The sequence below is a fragment of the Boleophthalmus pectinirostris genome, unplaced genomic scaffold, assembly GCF_026225935.1.
Source record: "Boleophthalmus pectinirostris isolate CB_2022bp ecotype Guang Dong unplaced genomic scaffold, ASM2622593v1 HiC_scaffold_14, whole genome shotgun sequence".
Classification (NCBI taxonomy): domain Eukaryota; kingdom Metazoa; phylum Chordata; class Actinopteri; order Gobiiformes; family Gobiidae; genus Boleophthalmus; species Boleophthalmus pectinirostris.
The window spans coordinates 5,247,256-5,273,854 of NW_026571047.1; the positions used below are offsets into that span (position 1 = coordinate 5,247,256).

Sequence of the window (26,599 nt, forward strand, 5' to 3'; positions counted from 1 at the left end):
ACGTCAGTGAATTAAGTAGTGGTGCTGTGAGATCCATATTTAATATTTTGTATGACTTCCATGAGCTTGAAGGACGCATCCATGCGGTTCGACAATGATTCATACAATTTGTTGATGAAGTCATCAGGAATAGCAAAGAAAGCGTCTTACAGCCTCCCAGAGTTCATCAAGATTCTTTGGTTTTGCCTTCCATGCTTCCTCTTTCATTCTACCCCAGACATGCTCAATGATGTTCATGTCTGGTGACTGGGCTGGCCAGTCCTGGAGCACCTTGATCTTCTTCGCCTTGAGAAACTTTGATGTAGAGATAGAAGTATGCGATGGAGCACCATCCTGCTGCAAAATTTGACCCCTTTTATGGTTGGGAATGTAAGAGGTAGCCAATACTTCTTGATATTTTAGGCTATTGATATTGCCTTCCACCCTGCAAATGTGTCGTGAACCCCAGACCAGGTGATGTAATTCAACCGAGGATTCATATGAGAAATCCACCTTCCGCCACTTTTCCAGTGTCCATCCTTTTAGCAGGCTGTGGGCCTTGGCAAATGCCACACGGTTTTTTAATTGCCTTTTGTTTAGTGCTGGTTTCTGTGCACTGATTCGACCATGGAGGCCATTTCGAGACAGAATTCTACAAACTGTTCAGGTTGACACAGGGACTTGAGGTGACCAGGCCTGGTGGAGCTCTGCTGCAGTGGAAAAGGGGCCTTGGATTTTCAAATCAACAAACGGTCCTCCCGAGCAGCTGTCTTGCGGGTTCTGCCGGACCTGGGCTTGTCAAAAACATCTCGAGTCATTTCAGATCTTTTTCTTATTCTTTGTACTTGACGCTGAGACACATTGAAGGTGTCACCACCTCAGCAGTGGATCTGGTCTTCAGCCTCTTGATAATTAACGCTTTGGTCTCAGGGTGGATCTTAGGCATGTTGTCAGAGGTCAAGTTGCAGTTGAGGTGAAGGTCTGGTGTGCTGGGGTTCTTTTTATACACGCCCACTAATTGATTGATCAGTAACTGATCACAGGTGAGGCTGTAATCTAGGATGGGTGCATCATATGACAAGGAGACAAGACTTTTGTCTTGCCAAAATCTGACCTTTCTGTGTTCATTAAATGATCAATCTTTCTTCAGTGAAGCAAATTTATTTTAGTATATTGAGCATAATTTGGGAGGTTTTTAGCTTTCATATGAGACATTTCTAAAACCAATCGATTCATTTAAAATCAGGTTATAACCTTTTGTTTCTACAAAATTGATAAGTGACAAGACTTTTGTCAGGGACTGTATAATGACTATCACAAGAGCTGGTGAATTGAAGTTGGACTATTCAGTTTTCTAATCATCTTACCATTAGGTTTAGGGTGCATCAGCGACAGTCGTATCTGCGCAGGCTCGGCATCTGGTTGAAAATTTTCACTATCCTCGTTGTCCTCTTTTGCCCTGGGCACGTTTGGGATATTCTTAAGACCCAGGAACGCCTCTCCTTCAAAGTCATCTGTCCTTAAAGTGTCATGGTCCAGAACCGTCACCACCAAACATGCTCCTGGAGATCTGCACTGCTCCAGAGAAATCATACTGGCAAAATACAGAGGTTCAAACACTATAGGAGGAAGTGACTAATGTGATTTAAATCTACAGGCTACTTACAAGTCAAACACTTCTTCAAACAAAGGGTTAAGGTCACAGCTCTTGATCTGTGTACAGCGAGGTTCAACTTCAGGGAAAATATGGTTGGGCTCCAGGCACAGCTGAACATATGGGTCGCTGAAACCTGTCAAATACAATGTTCAGGTTGTATCTTTTTTTTTGCTTTTTGCAAAATGGTTTTAAGATTTTGATTTTCCCCCCAAAGTATATAGGAAAACAATCTTGTTTAATCAGTCTGTTTATAGATCCTTTATAGATATTAAAGGGGACACACAAAAGGTGTGTAGTAATTCTGCATTTGAGGCTTGAGTGCTCAGAATAGTTCTTTGCACTTATCTCCTATCTCCGCCCACTGCTGTTTACCACTTATTCTTAAAAAAGAAATATACTGGGACATGCACTAAGGCTTAAAATATGATGAAAAGCCATTTATCAAAAATTAAAACACCCTAAATCTGTTGCTTATTACAATGAAGAGGTAGAAACAGCAAAGAATCTGTTGTGCAGTTTTGAGCAGGAAGTGAAACAAAATAAAAATCTACATATGTGATATGAAAATTATTTTTGTAGAATAAATTGAAGTAAGTACGTCGAGGCTAGACTCACAGAAGGTCAGAGGGGCCAATGGCACAGACTGGCAGCCTCTCTTCAGTCAGTCTGTCCCACAGACTTTATAAAGAAGTGGACTAAGTGAATGTGAGTAAGTGATGTCACCACAGTGTTCAGCGATGCTAGTGGTTACTGGAGTCAGGCGCTATATTATGAATGGGCAAAATAGCAAAATAAAAACCCCAGGATCATGTAGAGCAGGTTAATATGAACATTTTAAAACCAAAATGACGAGGTTCACAGCAGCAATTACAGAGAGAGGCCAAGAGAACGTTCTATTTGTAACACGGCGGCTAGCGCATTAGCTATGTCCATTTATAATAGTCCATGGTCTGTCCCAGGGCAGCTGTGGCTACAATAGTAACTTACCACCACCGAATGTGCAGTGAATGAATAATGCTGGGAATTATGAAGCGACTTAGAGCGTTATATAAAAACGCTATATAAGAGTAATGCATTATTATTAGTCTGGCTATGTTTCCATTGTAGGGAGTATTATAACATAGGCCAAGACAACAAGGACAGAGTGTGGAGAAGGAACAGATCAGAAATGCAATTCTCTATCAGAGCTACTTCCAGTCTGGAGTAGTTTCTTCACTGTTAGCTAGTCACAGTTTTGTATGAGAATCTTCTCTATCTATTACAGGACTACTGTCTTTGACCTTCTGAACGTTTTTCATTATACTGTGTGTGATCTCACCATTGGAGTCCATGGGTAACAGATTGACAGCATTCAACACCTCCACTCTAAGCTTCTGTTCTGATCTGTTGTAGGACACGCGGAGCGTGACAGCTCCGTACTTCTCTCCACGGAAAACATTCTGTCAAAAACAACCAGCACGATTAACAACATCACATGATGTTATCAAAGTACCACAGGGGGACACGGTACCTGATCTGTTAGCTTCTTGTCAAAGAATTTCTCTATGAGCTGGAAGCTGCTCAGAGAGTTGTGTGTTAGGTGAGCTTTGAGCATCTGTGGAGAGAGCAAAACATGTTAAGTAAAGACAAAAAAACTCAAGAAAAAAGTTAAGCAAGTAAGACTAAAATGGTTTGAAAATGGATACATATATATAATATAATGCTTTATTTTAACACTACGCTGCTCTCTTATCCAATTTGTAGTAAAACAGGGCTATGGATGAGTTTGTAATGAATTTAAAGTATGTAATTTGGTGAAAAAAAAATCTCCCCAAAATATAGGTTCACTTGTTTGGCCATTGGTTTTGCAGCATTCTAAACATTGCCATAGGTCACGAAAAAAACTGTATCAGTCAATCTCTACAGGAAACTCCATTTACCAAAATTATTGTTTAAGAACAGGGAAAACTAAATAGCATTTAAAATTCTTACTTTGTACTCGACAGAATGTAAGGTGCTGAGTGGGAGCCCATTTCCCTCGGCGTGAAAGCACTGCTCCAGACACTACACATGAGACAGAGTGGGGTCAGTCTGCTGTCTCAGTGGGTTTTAGAGGTTAGGGTTAGTTTAGGGTAAGGTGAGGCCAGTCCTGGTGAGTACCTGCAGTGTGTAGGAGAGCCTCTGGCAGTACACCATCAGACCCTCCTGGTGCTGCGTCTGAGTGGCCACTTGGTACAAGATCGTCACAGAGTTGTTCCACAGTGGGGTTAGAAGACTAAAGAGCAATACAGCTGTCAACACCTCAACAGGTTCTTTTCAAATATTATTTTAAAGCCGCACTATGTCACTATTCTTGTGGGAGGTTTGGCACCTGCTTGTCTCCATGGAGAAATTATGGCATTCTTACAGTGTGGGATATCTATATTCAGTTTACTTCATTACAAAAATACCTATAAAAACATCCACACAGATCTGACTTTTAACCTGGCGACATGAGGAGGGCTGAGGGCAGCTCAGCTTTCCAGTTATGTCTGCACACAACAGTATTCACTCCAGCAATGACTGGACTGGAGGAAATCCTGAGGTTGATGGGTGAATTCTTAACTCACTGTCTACTACCACAACAGTCCTCTGTTATAACACCATACACCCACATACCTTAATGTATAAACTCTATGGGTTTACCTGTTAAAGTTTTCTTGGACCAGGTTTTCATTCATATACTGCAGTTCTTTCTCCAGGTAGCGCATCAGTGGAGCAGCCACCTTCAAACACACAGTGGTTACTATCAGTTGTCCCATTATATGTGATATATATACTGTATATGTGATAGACATGAGACACAGTGTGCACCTACATCCTCTGTGGACTTGGAGGGGAACCTTTTCCTTGTGCTCATGCTCCGGACATGGGTCTCAATGTCTGTGTTCAACTGTCCAACCATAGCACAAGATTAAAGCACAGATGGCATAAAACAGACTTAACATTAGACTGGCCCATGAGTCATACCCTCTTGCCCAGCGTGTGCAGAGCAGAGCGGATCTCTTTGTTCAGGATGTCCTGTGCCTGCTGGAGCTGTGAGTGCAGAGTGTTATGGAACTGTCTCTCTCCGATCACGTGCTGAGTGCGCTCCTTTAGCCCCACCCAGTTGAGCTGAGAGGGCAGGCGCGTCAGGACCGAGCGCAGGTACTCCAGGTCGTTCACCACCACACACAGCTGACACACAGGGAGGACAGGAGACAAAATCAACTCACAAATCTGATACTCAGATATTTAGTGATACCAAGCTAGTAATGTATCAAACTGCCCGTATATCGCTCTGAATGTTTTGCTTCTTTTGTTGTTTTTAAACAAAATTCTAGCTGCACAACCATTTTCTTTCTTATTAGCAGAAAGGGAAGTTCCTCTGGCATCATATTCCACAATATGGAATAAAACGTATCTATCTTCAGAATGTTTTGAAGTATGTTTTTAACTTTCTATTTCCTTGGAATCATGCAGGTGACATGCTACAAAGTTAAATACTGTGCTTTTAAGTGCATATGACAAGTTCAACTGCACATTTCTTTAAAACATAGTTCACACTATTATATAAATATATAAAATCCTGCCTAGTTTTCCCTAGTTTGATCATTTTGGTGAAGTTTATAATTTTACCTCCTGACTGGACACAGGCAGCAGATATGACATATGTAGAGGTAATTTCATAACTGACAGGCAAAGCAAAGGCAAAGGCAAGGCAAAACTAAGAGGCAAAGCACAACATTTACACAAGAGATATGATTTCATGACTAAAATTAATGTCATTACTTTATTTTGATAAATTAATGTTTAAATTGTCATAAAAATGTGTTCCTTCTTTGCAAATTGTGTCTGAATTTTGGATGGAAGACAAGAAAAGTCTGTGTATTGAAGGCATAGGTAGAGGGATTCTGTTTTGGCCACCAAACATAAAAGGAAAAAACGAGCAGATGTTTGTGTGAATTCTCACCATGTTGATAGCACTGCCATACTCAGAGTTTTCTGTCAGCACTCTCACGCGTTCCTTCAGGATCTTGCAGTAGTTGACCACAATCTTACACACATCCTAAAAATGCAGAGTACATATCATCCTCCTGTAGACTTTATGATCTCTCTGTTTCTTGTACCTCAGTGAGTTTGACCATGAGCATGAAGGCCTCCTCTGGGTCAGGCCAGCTCAGCTGCTCCCACAGCTGACAGATGGGCTGGACACAGGACACCAGGTCCACTGCAGACGAGCTGTGTTTGATGGGCACCGCTCCAGACTGGAGGGGCTGCAGCTATAGGACCATAAATATGACCATTAGAAAAAAACAGAGAGTGACATTTGTGGAACAAATAAATTACTCAAAGAGCTATACATTCAGTCTTGACAGTCTTGAAGTAAAAGTGTAAAGCAGTTCAAATACTACACCATATTAAAGTATTTTACATTTTTTAATGGAGAGAGCGACTGTTTTGGCATTTGCAACATTTTCTTTCTTTTCATTTCTTTATTTTTTGGTATTATTAGGTGTATATGCACAAGTACAAATCAATACTGGTCACTTAAACTTATTTTGAGGGTTGTGTACTCATTTCTACCCAGTCTATACTCAGTCTATACTCAGTTTGTAAGAGTATTGTTACTTCAAAAGTATATTATTTTGGTAAAAAACATGGTTTAAGTAAATGTAACTGAACTAATTACAGTACAAATAAATGTGAATATAGAAATCAGAATAAGGCAAATGTGATAATGACCTGGTCGACCTGCACGGCCCTCTCCACTCTGTCCTGTGTGGTGCTGAAGGCCTGGTGCAGCCAGTAGGGCAGAGCCTCCCTGAACTCCTCATGGAAGTTTGTCAGCTCCAGAACACCCCTATAACACACCAACAACACATCACATGAAATGCTGTTCAAAACATTGCATTTAAAAGCTTCTATATTTCGCACAACTGACTTACATGAGCTGTAAGCTATGTTACAATACCTTCTCAAAAACACTGGAGCTGTGTTTTGTTGCTTTCTCACAAGTTTAAGTAATCCTGGATTGTGTCTGCATCCCCAACATTATGATGCCATGAAGTGGTATTTTAAAGTTAACGGCCATTTTTTTCTTAGTTGAACTTAATTGAACCCATTTACTCCTCAATACACTAAAATCGTCTAACGTTGTTGCTTTAATTTTTGAATATTTATGTTTTACTTTTTGTATGGTTGCGATTGTCAATGGAAAGCCTCTAAATCTGCTAGTTCACCAAGGAGTGAAGCTGTTCATGTACGTTTGGATGAGGAAACAACATTATCACATACAGTGGAGGAAATAAGCATTTGATGCCTAGTTTTCTCACTGACAAAGAAATGCCATTTTAATGGTAGGTTTATTTTAACAATGAGATATAGAATATCAAAAAGAAAATATATTAATTGATTTCTGTATAAAAGACACCTGTATACAGAATTAGTCAATCCATCAGACTCCAAACTGTCCAACATGGGAAAGACCAAAGAGCCGTCAAAGGACGTCAGGGACAAGGCTGTAGACCAGAACAAGGCTGGAACGGGCTACAAAACCATAAGCAAGAAGCTCGTGTTAAGGAGACAACTGTTGGTGCAATTGTTCGAAAATTTTAGAAATACAAAATTAGCATCAAATGACCTCAGTCTGGGGCTCCACACAAGATCTCACCTCGTGGGGTTTCAATGATCATGAGAACAGTGAGAAATCAGCCTAGAACTATACAGGAGGAGCTAGACAATGATCTCAAGGCAGCTGGGACTACAGTCACTAAGAAAACCATTGTTAACACATTATGCCACAATGGATTCAAATCCTGCAGCACTCGCAAGGTCGCCCTGCTTAAGATGGCACATATGCAGAAGTTTGCCAATGAACACCTGAATGATTTAGAGAGGGATTGGGAGAAGGTGCAAAATCCAACTACGAAACTTTAATGATTTAGAGATGATCTGCAAAGAAGATTGGACCAAAATTCCTGGTCATCAGCTACAAGAAAAGTATGACCTCTGTGCTGCAAACAAGGGTTTCGACATCAAGTCTTTTTTGGCTTGAGGGTTTAAATACTGTACTTATTTCACTCAATAAAATGCAAATCAGTTTAGATATTTTCTTTAAAGTTATTTTCTGGATTTCCTTTTTTGATGTTCTATCACTCAATGTTAAAATAAGCCTACCATTAAAGTGATACACTGTTTATTTCTTTGTCAGTGTGTGTGTCTACAAAATCAGCAAGGGATCAAATACAGACTTCTCCACTGTACATAAAAAATAATGCAATATAGACCGTGCACTATAGAAACTATTGTATGGCTAAGCAGGTTAATATTTGTTGTGTATGCTTCAGTGTGTGTACAGAGAAGATGGTCAAGCACATGAACATGAACATGAACATGAACATGAACAGCACGGGGGCTAGCATAGCACCACTCACCTTTTCTGTAGGAAGGCCTTGTCTTTGTGGATCTTCTGCAGGCTCAGGTACACTGGGAACAGGTTCTTGGCTAGAGGCTGCTCCATCTGACCTTCCATCACAGACATGGTCTCTCTCACCTCCTTGGCCAACTGCCACACAGAAAACAAGTGGAAGAAGAGACAAAGATGAGAAATAGGAATAGGATTAAAAACGCTCGGATGAGGTGTGTGTCAGCCTCTTCTGTGGAGTGAAACAGAATGAAATGATGACATAGCTACTACTGGTAGACAGATGCTTCATGCTGTCTGTGTGGAGACATGAAGAAGATAATGCTCATCTTTTTAAAGTGAAAATGAAGTTAGCAAAGACATAATTTACTGTGTATAATATATTTGTCTGAAATAATTTGTCCCAAACTACAGCACTTGTGTATACAAATGTACAACTAAAAGTGTGATTACAAAATACAAACTTTATTTAGATGTCAAAGCCTTTGAATTTTTCTTGGCAATCCAGAATGACCTAGTAGTTAAGTAGTTGAGTAGTGTAGTTAAGTACTGTACTGTACTGTAAATGTTATGTATCTGTACTTTATAAGTAAAGTAAATTCCATTGTTTCTCTTGAATAAAATTCAACAAAAATCTTTATCAAAATCACTACATTTGAAGCTTCATAAGACCTCAAAGTCTGCACAAAATGCTTTTACTTTAACTTTAATACTTTTACTTCACAGATTTTTTCATGTGATATTTTTACTTTTACTTGAGTATTTTTTTGCTCTGGTATCTGTTCTTTTACATTTTAAGTACATTTTTTGAGCCAGAACCAAACATGGTTGTTGAAAAAGATTTGTTTATTACAGTGACACATGTGAAAAGAAGGAGCTCACTGGTCACCATCATTTTGAAAAACCTCACCTCAGATGAACAGACTTTAGTGCTTGGCTCACTGATTCTGCAGTCTCCTGTATTAATTCTTCCTTTCTTTTTTCTTATAAGCATCCATATTTATTTTGATATATAGATAAACCATGTGCGTCCCTGACTGGCTAATATACCTGTCAGTCCCACTCATCTGAAGTCTAGGAGATTCATCAGTGACCAAACTCACTTCTTCATAAAGTATTGAAGAAATGTGTATTCTGGATCCCAGGCAACTTTTAATAGTTTGTTTTGCACAAATTTAAAGGAGCATTTTGTAACTTTTTCTGGTGGAGGGTGCATCAAATGCTTTTCTTCCTGGAGATGCTTTGTCTGAAATGTTTCACAGTATGGCATTAAACCTTTCTTTCTTCATGGACACCAAACCAGGCCAAGTTACTAGCCAAATTTGTGGAGAAGCAGCACCGCTCACAGTCAGAATGCCTGTTTCTGTAAGTATTTTTAATCAGTAAAACAACCTGTAATTGAATACATGTAAGGAAGATGTGTTTTACCTCACTGTATTGTGGAACACTCGAAGCAGAACAATGACATATCCAAAGAAACAAGAACATGATAAACCTCAACCAAAAAGTTACATAGTGAACCTTTAACACAAATGTAGGCTACATGAAAAGAACAGAAGAACATAGCTCCTCACCAGTGAATCAAACTTCCGGTAAACCACAGTGAACACGTCCACTTGTACAGCACTGCAATGATAAAAAAGGTCATATTCACAATAAACTTCAACATTTAGTGGTTTTGTGACTTCAAACGGACACACCAGCATTGAGGGTCAAACAGCCTGACCTGTTTTTACCTGGCAAAAACTCGATTGTACACATCTTTGTTGTGCTTTATGTCCTCCTGCACCTCATTGATCAGCCTGGAGAGGGCGCTCACGATCTCGGACAGTTCCTGGGAACGCACAATGCAAAGATCAGTGTTTGTCAGTTGTTCTTACAGTGAGCTAGCCTATAGCCGACCAATGATGATATTCATTTTTATGCGTGATGAAAATTCTGTTCTACCTTTTACCAAAGGAAAACATGTTTTCCAATTCTGGTAATGTTTTTACAAAGCCAATAGATTAAATAGCCTACAACATTTTTATTTAAATATTAAATTCCCTTTTTTCTGTGATAAATGAAAATGCTGTTCTACATTTAACATTTTTTCTCAATAGTGGCAATGTTTTTAAAAAGCCCAACAATGGATTACATAAGTTTTTTCAAAGATTAAATTTTTTCTGTGACAAAATTGTTGGGCATTTTTTTGAAGAAGGGGGTGGGTTTTCGAATGTGATTGGGCGGAAATCACTAAGCCCAGTCTGGCAACACTGGCAAAGATTAACAAAAAGACAGCAGCTGCAGATAAGATGTGGTTAACTTTACACGCTCAGAAAATTCTTTTGGACATAGTAATGATATTGCAACATATCTGGACAATAAGTAAAACTAATTCAGCCGTGAACAGTGTATAGTAAACTCCTCTGCTATCAACAGAAGGTGTAACTGTAAAGAGGGCTAAAAACAATAGCTGCTAGCGTCAATAGCATTTAGAGCTCTGAAGGAGAAGTTTTGACAAGGAAACTATAAAAAAAAATATATTACACAAACTTGACTCTTGTGAAATTTAAGCTGTTATAGTGTGGTTACGTCCTCAAAAACATACCTGGTTATGTTGTGTTTTGTTTCATTCACACAAGATTGAGTAATCCTTTATTATTAGTCTGTTAATATGGGCCCATATTACAGGATTCTTACCTTGGTCATTGGCTGGTGTAGACCCTTTTTAACCAAGAACCAGTCCTCTGTTCCACTCTGGTGGAAAAGAAAATAAATTGCTGGTTAATAAGCATTAAATGTAACATGTAAAAAAATATGTTATTACTGTGGTTACTGACCTGAACAGCATCAATCACTTCCTCTTGTAGCTCAAACTGTGCCGGGTTTAGCTTCTGGAATGCCTGAGTCTTACAGATTTGCACCAAGATTCTGAAAAATAAATAAAATAGTTGAAACAAATGAGGGGAAAAAATATATAGTTTCTCCATACATATAGAATAATCCTGTGTCTGAATATAATGGGTAGTCATTGATAGTAAAAGATTTTTTTTTGTAGTTTTCCTAGCAGTCTCCCATCACAGTAGTGACCAGGTCCAATCCTGTTTAGAGTTCAGGCACCCCCAGTGTCCATGTTTGAAAAAGTATTGGTAGGTTTCAAATGATATCACAACACTCACACACTCACACTTTTATACAAATGGGAGGCAGAAAAATAAAATGTTGTTAAAATATATATTTTGTTTAAATATAACAAGTTCTTGGTTGTATTCACCAGCTGAAATGATCAGGTTCATCATTTATATAGATTATTGTAAAATACAATGTAATGAACTGGGAAATCTGTGTCCTGTCCCCCATGTGATGGAGATGAGAAAATGACATAATGACACCACATTCTAGCCTCTGAAAACCACTAATATAAAATATTGGCAAAAAATGTGTGAAAGCAAAGTCAGTTAATTGTTTTTGGTATATGATGTCACATATGCCTACACCTTTATGACTCTAAACCCACACAATCCATTTACACTCATAGATGCTGTGGGTGCTGGGGGGCTACACCACCAACGCACCATGCGCCCAGGTCTCATAGTGATTCATTTTGCTCTGTGCATGCATACAATCAGACGTACTCTCACTCTGTCTCACTCCTCTCTTTCTCTCTCCCTCATTGCAGGCCTGTAAGTCATTTCAATCTTTAGTGCAACTAGTGGGAGAACAGAAAAGGTGTTGCCCACCCTCCAGGGTGCAATGATTAATGTAACAATACAGACAACTTCACACAGAGTAAACCAAAAGGTGAAAAAACAAACATCTCTTATTGACCCTCCCCATTGTATGTGACTGTGTGTACCTGAGCAGTGTGTGCAGTTTGGGGGTGGAGCTGGGTGTAGGGTGAAAGATGTCTCTGTACTTGGACACCAGACACAGGCCGTACTGGAGGAAGCCATGGAGGGAGTCCCCCAGCTCCTGTTTCTGAATGACACATAGACACATATAATACAGCCTTAAATCACAGGAGTGTAGAATTACAGACTGTTTGACAGGGTGTAGATAGGATGAATGAATATTACTCTTAATTTGGGTAATGTTAACAGTGCATGAAATGACATGCCAATGACAAGATAAACATTCTCACTCGAATAGTGAAATTTTGTAGCCAGGCTGATGACACCTAGTGCCTCCGCTAAATTTCATTTCTCTTCAGCAACTAGATCAGGAATCAAAATACAATAGACAGTTCGCAAAAACCCTGGAAGTGCAAGTCAGGGCACCAGCCAATCAGCGAAGGGCCATATATTCAGTTTGTCGACGACTCCCGAGATCGAGGATTTAAAGCCGGAATAAAGAGAATGTTTGGTGAATTTTATCAAGGGGAAAGACGTTATTACCCATCTTTTTAGGAGATTTGGGAAAAGCTTAATATGCCAGTTAGCCCCATTAGCAGCACATCATCTGGATGATTTCAGTCCTGAAATTGCTAATCGGTATTGATCAAAAGGTAAAAGGAGCTGTTTATTTGAAAACTACCATTTCCTGACATCACAAGGTGGAACAGAGCATTTTGAGCTGGAGACAGACTACTAATAAAGGATTACTCAAACATGTGTAAATGAAATAAAACACAACTCCAAGTCTGGTTTTGAGGAGGTAACAGCATTCTTCTGTGGCCTAAAGCTCACAAGAGTCAATTTTGTGTAATATAGGACCTTTAAATGTTCTCATTTGTCAGTAATTCTCTATAAGAGCTACATAAAGATAAAGAGTGTTGTTTAGCAGCAGACCTGTTGGTAGGGCAGCTCCTGCTGGTGCCAGTGGTACTCGATGCTGGTGAGCTGCTGCAATAGAACAGAGGAGTCCACCTCTAAACTCTGGTACAGTTTACTGTAGGCCACCCACTTCCTGTCACACACACACACACGTCCACTGTCACTAGTAACATTGAACATTGTGTCTGTAGAGAAATGATTTAACATATCATTCAACCAGTGCTGGGACAAACTGAGACCTTTCTTCAGATTTAGATTTTTGGATAAATTTTGGATGACTGGATGATGAGTACCTAGCTCATCTAACATGTTTAATTAGACTGACTTTTGATTGGGGATAAAGAGGAGTACAGGGAGCACTAGGGGTACACAAGAGCACTTGCCAGGAGTCACTTGGAAAGTAAAAGCACCACTGTTTAGTCAAAATAAATATGCAAACAAAGTTTTTACATGAAAAAACTTTGTTTAGTCTAAATACATTTGCAAACAGAGTTTTTACATGAACAGGTTTGGCCCTTGGCTCAGCTAATAGTATTCTATTTGGCCCATCAATTTAGGCAGCCCTGATCAACACACTGTACAATATATCAAAAGATATATTTTTTTTAATTATTTTGAGAATTTTATTGCCAGATCTGTATTTTTGTGTCATACATGTTTCAGTTGCCTTCCTCAGATTCATCGTGTGACACGTCTGAGGAAGTGCAGCCAAAACATGTCAAGGTATGACACAAATACAGGTCTATAAGTCAGAAAGAGTCTTCTTGTATTTATTAAAACATGAAGACCTAATGGAAGTAATCATATTATGTATTTGTATTTTTAACATAACTATCAAAAATTGTTAAAAGATCTGCTAGAATTAGAAAGAACAGAAACCTGCAGTGTAATCATCATTCATCATTTAAACTTTTGTGTTTAACTTTACATTCCATTGCTATTTTTTTGTGCCATTAAGACATTTACAGGGGAGGCGGTTCCTCATTTGGTAAACTGCTTGTCCTCTGATCTGAAGGTTACCAGTTCGAATCCCACTCAACATAAACATCACTGGGCAAGTGGTCATATCCACTCATCCATAGGTTGGCAGTGTGATTCCAGTTCTCACAGATAATGATGTGCCCTTGAGCAAAATACTTATCCCTCCTTGCCTCTAGTGTCTGTTTATACTATGGTGGACGATGGTGGAAAAGTGCTTCATAAAAATGTGATATGTGATGTAATGTAATGTAATGTGATAAATGCTAATCATTCCTGTCTAGTGCAATCATTGCCCACCTCAACTCATCACACATCCCAACAACACCTAATCCTGCTTTATTGCATAATTCTTCCTTTGCGAGCACCAGCAGTAGTATGTGTCTTACGCCAAATCTTGCAGAAAAGGTGACAGGTCATTCTGCGTGGCATACTGCTCCAGAAGAACCTGGGCCTCTCCGCACAGCTCTCCTTTCCACGGAGCAGAACTCTGATGGAGGCAAGAGACAATCACTATTCAAATATTTCATTCTCTCACAACCAACTCCAAACTTGCTAGCAGCAGTTAGTATGTAGAGTACCTGCTGCTTGGAGATGTAGGCCTGGACAAACTGCTGCAGTATCCCACAATAGTTAATGTAAGCGCTGCGCCCGGCACTCAGAGTCCCGTCTCTCTGCCACACAAAATAGGATGTGAAGGTGGATTCACACAAGTGCTAAATCCTCTTTTTGTTCTCATTACTGCCTATGATTTTAAAAACAAAAGTTAGGCTACATTTATAATTTGAAGATGTGAGCCAGGCCTCTACTCTGACAGTGTTTAACAGTCCTATATTATGCAAAATTGACTACTGTGAGCATTAAAGGTGCACAGTGTAACTTTTCTGGTGGTTGTCTTAGGAGATGTTGCTGCTTTGCTTGAATGTTTCACAGAAGGGCTTTAAACTGATCTAGCAAATCTGGCGATGTCACTATCTGTGGACAAGTGAACCAACTTACAGTAATAATACAAGTTTTTACTCTTTTTTTTTGGCAATAACAAGACCAGTAATCAAATAAATGCAAGATTTGTAAGTTTAATGTTGAAATGTGAAACATTCCAATCAACGCACACTCTCAGAAAAGTTACACAGTGTCCCTTCAAGCCATTATAATCTTCCTACCTCATCAAAAACATTGTTTGAGTTGTGTTTTGTTTCATTTACACATGTTTATTATTAGTCTGTCTACATCTCCAATACACTCAAAATGCTCTGTTCCACCTTGTGATGTCATGTAGTGGTAGTTTTCAAGTTAACAGCTCCTTTTACCTTTAATTCATTAGAGATTGGCAATTCCAGGGCTGAAATCATCCAAATGGTTTCATTGAAGGTGTACAGAGTTTAAAAACACAGTGGAGCACTTCCTGTATTACCACGTGACATCACAAGGTGAAACAGAGTGTTCTATGTTTGAGAAAAGAACTCCACATAAATATGCAGGGTTTGTGTGTTAAATGTGTGTGACTGAAACAAAACACAACTCCAGGTCTGCTTTTGATCAGTAAAGAGCGTAATATGAACCCTTTAAATCTATGCTCAAAACAGTTCTGTTTAGATGTGCATATGAAATCAATTTTATTCTGCACTTATTCTCTTTTAAAGGTTTAAATTTTACATTTTACATTGATTTCCTTTGTCTGTAGTGTGGCTTTAATGTAGTTCCCATTCTATAAAACACTTTGAATTTCTCTGTGTATAAATTGTGCTATACAAATAAACTTACCTTACTTTACCTTGCTTTGCCTATTCTTCTCACAGTGAATAATGGTGCATTCACATTTGCACATTCGCCACATTAAAACTGGGACTAAACTGGGACTAAACATGAAACTAACCCTGACCTGGACTAAATTCTGATTAGAACAGGATTAACCCAAGTCCACATCAGGACGTAAAGGAGCTTCATTTAGGACAAAATAACAAGTGACAAAAGCTTTATGTTGACAATAAGAAATTACTTGAACAACCGCTTCTTCAGGTATGATTTAGCTTGTCTCATTTGTGTTTGTCCTTTGAAAATACCTGATTTATTGCATCATTGAATGTTTTGTCCTTCAAATGACCTCAAATTAAAATTCAAATGTTATATCTAGTTTTACAGTTTCTTTAACTAATTTCTAAGACCACTATTTTGCACTTTATTACATTACCATTAAACATTATTTTAAAGTAACAGTAGTCTTACTCTTAATACTTTTTCACTTCTAAAGGCCCCATATTACAATATTTTCTGATGTATGTTATATTGTTGTTTCTTCATCACAAACAGACCAGGAGTTGTGTTTTGTTTCATCCACACATGTTTAATACACAAACCCTGCAAACTTAGGATGAGTTCTTCTCTCAAACAGAAAACACTCTGTCCCACCTTGTGATGTCATGTGGCAATACGTGAAGTGCTCCACTGTGTTTTTAAATTCCATACACCATCACTAGAAACACTTGGATAAGGACTGATAATGAGCCCTGGAATTGCCAGTCTCTACTGAACAAAGGTAAAAGATAGCTGTCAACTTTGAAACTACCACTTCATGACATCACAAGGTGCATCAGCACACTCTGAGCTTTGGAGCACAGACTAATAATAAAGGGTTTCTCAAACATGTGTGAATGAAACAAAACACAATTCCAGGTGTTTTCTGATGAGGTAACAATATTTTAACCAGGCTTAAAGCTCACAAGAGTCAATTTTGCAAAATATAGGACCTTCAAGTAATTTCTTGCACCATTACATTGTACCTGAGTAATTTTGAAGACAATTTTTACAGTTTCAGCTTCCCCTACTACCCCACTTCAGCCTTCTTTCTTACTGATTTGTGGATGAACTTCAGATTGAGGTGGCACTGTCCACGATCAGGGTATGTCTCAGTTCTGGGCTCCAAGTTGTACCAGCAGTCTTCTGTACAATGGAGATCCTACAAACACACAAAATATATTTGTTAGAGGAGGATTCTTGCTAAGGCTGGAGTAAGCTTAGAGATATGAAATGCTACCTGTAGCTTCAGACTAATTCTTCCCAAAAAGTCATCAGTTCCTTTCTCCTTTTTGGCATCCTTGATCATCCTTGAAGTAAATAAATCAGATATATATTAAGTGTTTTTTCTGTATTGAGTATCAAGTCTATTCTATATATTTGATTTATATATACAAAACTGGGGCTGTATTACCTTCTTAAGCTGTCAAGGGTTTTAATCTCTTCCAATTTTTGACTGAGTGACACCTCTTCGTCCTTATCCCTGGAATAGCATTTGAACACACTTAACAATTTTGACTAAACAAAAACAATTCATCCCAATTTATGCATATCTCCTGTTTTTAACTCCTTACCACATTTCTAGGTGGAAATTTGCACCGGCCATGTCAGCAAATTCCCTGAAATGAACAATAAAAAATACAGCTCATTTCATTAGAACAGTCTACATGTAACTTACAGGCCATTCAAAGTACTGGCAGCATAAGTACTAAGTAACTTCTTCTATTACTGCAACAACAACTGCTGTCTTTCATATCATACTTCCACTTCTACTACTACAGCTTCTAATATTGTCACTGCTAGTACTGCTCCTGTTATGCTATGTACAAACTGCTACTGCTATTACTATTTTTATAGATTTTTACTACAACTGCTTTAACTACTACTACTAGTATTAATATTACTTTTAATAGACTACTAGACTACTTCTCTGCACTGTTATTGTGCATACTACTACTACTACAACTACAAATGTTACTACAACTGCATAACTACTACCATATACTCTAACTACTACATTTAAAGATGGTGATGCGACTACTTCTCCAGCTACTACTACAATCTATTGCTTATCCTCCATTTACCGCTAATGCTGTTACTGTTAATGCTGTTACTGTTAAAACTTTTACTACTACTACTATTACTGTAGCTATTACTTCTCCATAAACTACTACTGCTACAACTACAGCAGCTATTAATATTCTCAGTACTACCACTCCTACTACTACTGCTGTTACTTCCACTATTTTTACTACAGCTTCTTTGCGACTATACTATATTTATACTATATTTAATGATGATAATATTACTACATCTACTGCCAATCCTCCCATCACTAACTATTGCAAATAATAACTGTTTTTACTACTACTTCTACTAGTACTACTTCTACTACTACTACTTCTCTGCAGAAACTACTACTGTGTATATTAGTAAACTACTGATACAATTACAGCTGCTGTTAACATTCTCACTCTCTACTCCCACTCCTACTACTACTGCTGTTACTGCCACTACTTTTACTACAATTTCATTGCTACTATACTATAACTAACTGTACAAGATGAGATTGCTTGTACTTCTCTGCTGCTGCTACTACTACTACTACTACTACTACTACTACATTTACTGCCAATCCTCACATCACTAACATACTAACTATATAATTATTATTCCTACTACTACTACTACTTCTGTTCTGGTAGATCTCACATGATGAAGGTCTGGTTCCAGATGGGGTTGAGGGTTTGCTTCTTGATGTCAGTCTGGTAGATACCGTCCAGATTTGCATTCTTCACCACAGATTTGCAGGGTTTGGACTTGGCCTGAGTACTGCGTCTCTGCTCCTCGTCCACCATGACGGTCAGCAGACAGTACGGGTCACTGAAACCTGGGTGGATTTTTCACAGTAATAGTTCAAATGTAAGTTATTTTTCACGCTACAAAAAAAAGTAAACTATTTATCACATTAAAGATCCTGTATAACGCAAAATTGACTTGTGTCTTGACTTTAATGCATACTATAATGTTGTTACCTCAACAAAAACATACCTGGAGTTGTGTTTTGTTTCATTCACACATGTTTGAGTAATCATTTATGTTAACCTCCTCTGTCTACATCTCCAAAGCTTAAAATGTGCTGTTCCACCTTGTGATGTCATGAAGCAGTAGTTTTATAGCTACCTTTTACAATTTTTTTCAGTAGAAATTGGCAATTCCAGAGCTGAAATTATCCAAATGATTCTAGTGAAGGTGCATGGAGTTTTAAAATACAAGCACTCCCTGTATTACCACATGACATCACAGGGTAGAACTAAGTGTTTTCTGTCTTAGAGAACTTAGCCTAAATATGCCTTAGCCTAAACTACTTTATAACATTGATTAGAAAATAACGTAAAATGAGCCCTTTACTACATTCTTTACGCTCAACTTGTCCCCACTCACTCCTCTTATAGGTCAGTCCTCTGAGTGACAGGTGGATTTAACCAATCACAGTGAACTCTCAACTCTTAGAAGCGAGTTTTAGAATCCTAATAATAATAATGCATTGGATTTATATAGAGGCTTTCAAGACACCTAAAACACTTTGCATTATTCATGACTGACAAAAGCGAGGCTGGTAACCTGCGCCATCACTCCTCTAACCTCAACCAACATCCACTCACACACCAGTACTAGCTAATGTCTTGCCTAAGGACACAACAGATTACATTAGAGCCACTATTGTCCCATTGTGTCTAGGAAAAACCTTTGATATATGTTTTTACCATGGTCTCACAAATCTCTACTGAAGTTTATTTCCTTGATGCTTTGCCCTTTATAATGGTTTATAATGGGGTGGGCCATATCGATTTGATCATGGTTGATGTACAGTAGTTAGTATGTTTAAATATGCCTTTAAGAGGTAATTGCAGCTCTTGAGATATTGTATTTCACTTTGATTGGTTAAATGTGCCTGTCAGTCACTCAAAACATAATAGTGAAGGATATAATGCTAAATGTATAATGCTAAATTAAACAAAAAAGTACTGAATCACAATGTGACAGCTATAACTAAGAAAGGACTTACCACTGACATCTTTACCCAGAATTCCTTTGGCTTCTTTAATAGTAGCCATCAGGCAGTAAACTGGAGACTGTGGAAATTCATATTCAAGAAACTAGATGAAGTCATACATCAACAAAAGCTGTCACCAATACAAACGCTGCTGGCTCTGTCACCTCAGTGTCCTGAACCTTCTGCAGGAGGCTGCTGTGCTCAGCATCTGTCATAGTGAAAGCCTGTGGAGGAGGGGTACATGAGCTGTGAGTGTACCCGTCAGAAGGGTGCCCTGTGGGGGAACTGTGAGGCGCGCTTTGCTCACCTCCTGGATATATTGCTGCAGCTGAGCCTGGGAGTACACCTCAGGACTGGACGCCTTCCCCAGTTGGTGAGCTATGGTGTACAGGAGCTCTTTGTACAGGGGCTTCAGCTGCAAAACAACTACAGAGTTTTATTAAAGGTGCACTATTATACTTTTCTGGTGAGGGGTCTATGAAATAAAGGGGCTCATTGGTCACTCATTATTTACAAACAAAGTTATATTACCACCTCAGATGAGCAGAGTTTAGGTTTAACTAATTGATTCTACAGAAATTTACGATGTTTTTGCCATATTTATTTTGTTATGGGCAGAGGATGCATGTCCCTGATTGCCTAATCCTACTGGTAGGCTCCCATCAGCTCAAATTTAAACCATGAGCAGTTTAAAAAGTATTGATGTCAGATGAATCTGCACCTCAAACTCTTTGTGCCTCCGGGCTTTCTCCTCTGGGTTCTCATCTTCTTTGATGTCCTACAAGACAAGTGAACGTGTTTACAATGTGGAAGCAGTCACAGGATTCAGATACACTGAACACATGTTAAGAGCAACTCACTCTTCTGTCCCGCTTCCTGGTCAAACCTAATTTGCGTACATGACCGGGGGAAGACTGGAAATACGAAAAAAGACATTTATATAATCGTCAATCATGAGTCTATAAAAAATGACAAAATATCAATATGTAAAATCTAATCAATGTATATGTCTGTATTGTAAAACTGTATTAAGTAACTATGTTGAATAATTATACAATTATTATTAGGATTTTCTTTAATTACTGATTGAAAACTAAAGTTAATATAGTCACAAAATCACAAGGACAAAAATGATAAGCTAATGACCAGAAGTTAAAATAAATAAGTGAAATAAATATTTTTTTTTAAATAAATGAAATAAATAAATAAGAAAAATAAATAAAAAAGAAATAAATAAGTGTTGCTTAAGGCTACATAGTAGAACATTCCAGGTAAAGCAATGACATCTCCATGGAGACACAGATGTGGCAAGCATTCAAGTAATTTCTAACAAAGAAATACTTTCTTTAATGTTATGTATCTGTGGTCTCATCAGTGTTGTGCAAGTTCACACTTTTCACGAACTAGTTCAAAGTTTAGTTCACACATGTTCAAAGTGAACAGTTCACGTTCATAGTTCACAATTTTAATTTAGAACTAGCTCAAAGTTCAGTTCATTATATTTTTAGGTGAGAAATGTAAATGAAAGGCTGCACTTATTTTAAGTTTACAACAACTTTACAAGATATTAACCATAAGCACTATAGAGCCACATTAGCCCGTTTGAGATTATAATGTGTTTAATTCATCTTTGCCACATTTGTTTACGTTTTATAGAAACTAAACTTAAAACCGCATGGCTAATTTGCATAAATTGTAAACACTGGAAAAAAGCAGCTTTTTCCTTGTGCCCTAATGCATCAGCTTCTGTTGGACTAAAGGACAAGACTATATGTGTTCTTTCTGTGACAGAGGGATGTCACTGCAACTTTTGGGCGTGTAATTTGAAGAATGCATGGAAAGTGAATGAGGGCGGCTTCACTGCAGGCACGAGATGCGCTAGGAGCAGCGCGTCCTGCACGCGTAGATTTCAGAAAACAGGATCCATCCATCCTTTTTTTTTTTTTTTGACGCTCTTCGTGAACATAGGCATGTATCCCCGTCAAAATACGTAGAGACCATGGATCTATTGTAGTATTTGTGCGTTTACCAATTTGAACAAATTCACATTCAAGTTCTTGATTTACAAATGTGTTACGTTCAGTTCAGAGTTCACTGAAAAATGAACGTGTTCAATGAATGCGTTCTTTTGAACTCGTTCATGCACAACACTGGGTCTCACACTAGTTGAGATGCAGATCAAGATCATTCTAAAACTATTCAGGAAATGTCCAATTTTGAATGGTTTCATATTGTTTCATATTACTATGTTTTCTAATTTATGTTATAATGCTGTTTCCTCATCACAAACATAACTCAAGTTGCGTTTTGTTTCATTAATACCTAAAACACACAAACCCTGCATTCTGTTCCACCTTATGATGATGGTGCAAGAAGTGCCCCACCATACACTTCAGTAGAATCATTTCAATAATTCAAGCCCTGGAATTTCCAATCTCTACTTAACTATAGGCTAAAAGTAGATGTTAACTTGAAAAATAATGCTTCATGACATCACAAGGCAGAACAGAGCATTTCAAGCTTTGGAGACATGGACAGAAACTAATAATAATAAAGAGTTACTCAAACATGTGTGAATGAAACAAAACACAACCCCAGGTCTGTGTTTGAGGAGGTAATAGAGACAATTTTGTGTAATATAGGACCTTTAAACTATGCACTATGTAACTTTTCTAGTGTCTGCCACCAGCTTGTCACCTTGGAAATCAATAGCCCACCCGCAGTAAGAAGCTATCCAACTATTTTTGAACAAAATCCAGGCAAAGCGACACGTCCATGGGAAAAATGAGGAACAGGACCCACCAACGTAAAAGTTAGATACAACACCTAGTTTGAGTGCTTTTTCGTATAGAATAGTATCTGTCTATTTATACTTTTGGCAACCCTAATGTGTGGTCACAACGAAATAAGAAAATACAAGTGATTAAAATAAACACACAGCACATGCAACATTCAGTGGTTAAAATATGCAGTTAGTTTCTATATCGTACCTGTCTATGTCGTCCAGCATTAGGGCCCTATTAAAATGAAAGCACAGTTATAAATATAAGAACCTTGCAGAGGTGGGTAGAGTAGCCAGAAACTATACTCAAGTAAAACTAGCACTAAAAAAGTACAAATCAGTGGTCTATGGAATTACCCAAGTAAGAGTAATTTAAAGAGTAACTGTCTGGACTAGGGATGCACAGATCCGATACTGGTATTGTATATCGGTGGTGATACTGAGAACAAATGCTGATTTGGATATCAGTTTACAAATATGGCTTCTGCTGATATCCTGATTGGGCAAATAAATTGATGTAATAAGACTATTTATTGGTCACAAATGTTTTAATAACACAAAGTTATTCTGTAGTGGTTTGAGAGATAAATACGATATCAACTGATACAAGTGCAGAGACTGAAAACAGCATTTATTTCCTTAAAACAAAAAGAAAAAAAAGACAGAAGTGATCCAAATCTTCTTTTCTTTTTTGTTTTTGGAAATAAATGCTCTCTCTGCACTTGTATCGGTAGACATTGGATTAGCGATAGTACTGGAATTGTTTACGGAAGAAACTCAAATGTTCAAATCATTTCATATTGTCAAAATAAAGCTTTTATCACTTGTACACTTACTCACAGTGGGAAGAGGAACCAAAACATTTACTAAAGCAAAAGTACTGTTAGAAAAGTACTTTGGAAAGTACCATTTCTTTAAAAAGTTACTCAAGTAACTGAACAACCCATCTCTGAAACCTCCTTTACATGGCTGAACCACAATAGCACAACTATTTATGATCCAACACATTTTTCCTTGTCATTCGATGTGTTTTAAGCCTTAACATTGTACATATCACATCATTTTGCTGGCTTATTAGAACTTAACACATAACTTATTAAAGCATATTAAAGAAACAACGTGTAACTTTCTGGAGATGTCATCTGCATGATTCCCTGGAAACAGTAAAACCCTATTTCAGAATTTTTTTCATTATGACAGATATGTTTTATGCTACACTGTGGAATATTATAGCTAATGAAACATTTCCATGGAAACATACAGGTGGAGGGGTCAGGTTTGTGGAGATGCAAGCCCACTCACAGTAAGGGTGCTGTTTTTCTATGTTTGCAGCCCAGTAAAACAAAACTGAAAATGGAAAAACATGATATTATTTGAGTCTATTTTTTGGCCTAAACAGTTACGTGGTTTGGCTTTAAGTATTACTGATACTGTTGATCACTGATAAGGCACACATCTTAGCAACTTCCTCTATTGCTGATAATGAAACATTTCTCACATTACTCCATCTCAAGTGGATAATAAATAAATAAAGTAAAATAAAATAAAAATAATGCAAAAACACAGGAAGCACTGTTCCCATATAGTAAAATTCTATTGAAATCCTCTCCATTGAAAACAGACTTACCAGAGACTCACAATATAAGCTCAGTCATACACCACATGCTACATCCAAAATAATTATGACTCAATGTCATGGCAACTAAAATAGTCTTTTTGAACATTGTCGGCCTATTTCCTCTACACATCTGTTGGGCAATTCTTAACATTTAAAAGCTTCCTTGTTTAAACAGAATTTCTAATGAATACTAGTAAGCTGGAAGCAGAGATGGGTATTCATTACGTGAGAACAATTGTACTCAAGTAATTTTATTTCAGACATTCAAGACAATACTCGAGACTAAAAAGTATTTGGGAAAACTACTACCTAAGTAACTTAAACTGATTTGATTTTAATATAATAGACTTACACAAAATCTAGTATTTTCAAAGGATAGGCACAAAAATTAGAAATACTAAATCATATCTGAAGGAGTGATGAAAGAAACACAAATGTTCAAACCATTTTATATTGTTCCTTCTATAAAAAATATTCCTCAAGTAAGAATAGAAGTATGCTGCTAGAAGAGTAAAATTTCTTTAAAAAGTTACTAAAGTACTGAGTAAATGTATGTAGTACTGTCTTGAAGTACAATATGCAGTTACAAAGAACAGTTTTGAATGTGGTTTGTAGATACCTGTTGTGGGGCTTGGAGTCTGGTGCGTCCCGGGTTTGGCGATGCTGCCATGAGAGCTTCCAGTGTGCAGTACACAGGGAAGCAGAGTGCAGTGTTTGAGTGTGACAGCAGCAGTACAAGCCGGAAGTGCTCATTTCCTGTACAAGGTGCCACCTCCAGCAACAGCAACTTCGAACTATTCTCGGTGCATCTGTACGTCCCATCACCCATTCTGGCTTCACTGTAAAATATAGCATCCATAATAAGTTAGGTTAACTCAAGATTACAAATGCACAGGTGAAGATGACAAGTTATAATGATACTGACTTAAAGTAGCAACATGATAACATAGGAAGTTTGACCAAATTGGCCAAGTTCCTTTCTAAATTGGGTAATAATGTAATATGTAAGATATATAAAATCTTAAGTTCACTTAAATCAATATTACAAATTGTTTTAAATAAAACTGCAGCCATAGTTATGCTAGCATTTACTGTTTGCATTATATTGAATTTAAAATAAAGAATGTATTATAATCAATGTTCAGTCAAAGGACTCTGTTGTGTAATATTGGCAACACAAGATTATGGGTAAATGAAGATTACAATGATACTGACTTAAAATGGCAACATGATAACGTAGGAAGTTAGATAAAACGGGATGATTTCATAGATGTTGCTAATTTGAGTTTAGGCTCAATATTTAAAATGGCTGTAGTTATATTAGCATTTACAAGTGAAATATTCAGTCAGTTACTTTCACTATTATACAGATTACTTTCAGAAGGTTGCATCACCTACTATAGACGAATTAAGAATTCAGGCTACACTATTTGTCACCACTTGAGGATAGTCAAAAATTTTTAGGTTAGTATTTATTTAGTCTCTATTGAATTACAAATTGGTTTTGATTTTAGGGCCTCAGAGGAAATCATAATGACTACATAATAAAATATTTAATAGTTACTTTTAAAACATAATGTCTTAATAATCATAATAATAATGTCACTAGAGCTAGGTTAGAAATCCTAATGCAAATGTGTAGTAGTATAATCAGCTTGTGTAAGAGTCAACAATGGCCACCTGTGTTTGCTGTAATGTATTTGTATTTACACTGTGTACCTATGATTATGAGCCCTGCCTTCAAATACATCCATAAAAAGGTATATTTACTTTGTATAAAGCACAGTACATACACTATACCTGGTAGTTTATGTTGGGCTAAAATACTTGTCTATAAAAGAATTTTTCAAGATAAATTATTTATTATAATAGATTATCTTGAGCCAAAAGTGGTGCAGTAGGTTCAGTGTTTTCCCACCAACCAGAGGGTAGACGTGACAGTGTCTGTATATAGAAGTGGACTAACAGAGTGTGACGTCACCCATAGCGTTCGGCTCCAGTCAAATGAAGTTCACTGATGCTAGCAGTTATGGGGCAAATTTGGAGCCGAGTTCCATATTAGGAATAGGAACTGATTAACAGAGAAAATAGCAAAATAGAAAAACAGGCTCACACAGATCAGGTTAATACAAACGTTTTAAAACCAAAATGAGGAGAATGACAGCAGCAGTTACGGAGAGAGGGGCGATGATTTTTCAATACAAAGTTAACTAGAGCCGGCAGAGTCGATGGAGCCGGAAGCGAGCCCATGCTCACTTTCTTTTTGGAACGCGGTGGTTAAAGTACAGCGCTAAAGTCACATATGGGTACTGAGCAGAACCCCAAAACTGCAGTAGTAGCAGCAGTAGTAGTAGTAGTACTGTGTGTGACTTCAAAATATCCAGAAGTGGTGAACCTGTGTGAAATGATAAAAACAGATGTTAGTATACTAGTAATTAAAACAGGAAACTGTGCTGTGCCTCTGTGGTCACATGTGGAGATATAGGTCTGCTGTTTTCGGGCAGGGCAAACAAATATGTGGAACAAGGACTGCCAAACAAAACACGATATTTGCAT

The 26,599-nt window shown here is 37.7% G+C and overlaps 1 protein-coding gene across 7 annotated transcripts in view; it reads right to left on the reverse strand.

The window, feature by feature from the left end:
* Positions 1-26,599, reverse strand: part of unc13d (unc-13 homolog D (C. elegans)) — a 30,192-nt gene that overhangs the window by 1,236 nt on the left and 2,357 nt on the right. For 2 of the 7 annotated variants that reach the window (XM_055150304.1, XM_055150303.1), the window contains exons 2-35: positions 26,300-26,438; positions 24,663-24,882; positions 22,634-22,660; positions 20,504-20,557; positions 20,365-20,421; positions 19,951-20,058; positions 19,808-19,867; positions 19,656-19,722; positions 18,299-18,476; positions 17,161-17,205; positions 17,001-17,069; positions 16,827-16,896; positions 16,644-16,748; positions 14,374-14,466; positions 14,182-14,282; positions 12,830-12,947; positions 11,899-12,020; positions 10,883-10,973; positions 10,743-10,799; positions 9,797-9,894; positions 9,635-9,686; positions 8,071-8,201; positions 6,380-6,497; positions 5,764-5,916; positions 5,607-5,702; positions 4,625-4,831; positions 4,473-4,547; positions 4,301-4,380; positions 3,776-3,890; positions 3,608-3,679; positions 3,147-3,230; positions 2,955-3,075; positions 1,646-1,769; positions 1,347-1,573 (exon numbers count right to left, since the gene is read on the reverse strand). In XM_055150304.1, the coding sequence (XP_055006279.1) occupies positions 1,347-1,573; positions 1,646-1,769; positions 2,955-3,075; positions 3,147-3,230; positions 3,608-3,679; positions 3,776-3,890; positions 4,301-4,380; positions 4,473-4,547; positions 4,625-4,831; positions 5,607-5,702; positions 5,764-5,916; positions 6,380-6,497; positions 8,071-8,201; positions 9,635-9,686; positions 9,797-9,894; positions 10,743-10,799; positions 10,883-10,973; positions 11,899-12,020; positions 12,830-12,947; positions 14,182-14,282; positions 14,374-14,466; positions 16,644-16,748; positions 16,827-16,896; positions 17,001-17,069; positions 17,161-17,205; positions 18,299-18,476; positions 19,656-19,722; positions 19,808-19,867; positions 19,951-20,058; positions 20,365-20,421; positions 20,504-20,557; positions 22,634-22,660; positions 24,663-24,882; positions 26,300-26,438 (3,534 nt within the window). Of the gene's footprint in view, positions 1-1,346; positions 1,574-1,645; positions 1,770-2,954; positions 3,076-3,146; positions 3,231-3,607; positions 3,680-3,775; positions 3,891-4,300; positions 4,381-4,472; positions 4,548-4,624; positions 4,832-5,606; positions 5,703-5,763; positions 5,917-6,379; positions 6,498-8,070; positions 8,202-9,634; positions 9,687-9,796; positions 9,895-10,742; positions 10,800-10,882; positions 10,974-11,898; positions 12,021-12,829; positions 12,948-14,181; positions 14,283-14,373; positions 14,467-16,643; positions 16,749-16,826; positions 16,897-17,000; positions 17,070-17,160; positions 17,206-18,298; positions 18,477-19,655; positions 19,723-19,807; positions 19,868-19,950; positions 20,070-20,364; positions 20,422-20,503; positions 20,558-22,633; positions 22,661-24,662; positions 24,883-24,968; positions 24,973-26,177; positions 26,439-26,599 lie in introns of those variants that run through there. The other 5 variants (XM_055150307.1, XM_055150306.1, XM_055150305.1 and 2 more) reach the window with 4 other exon arrangements.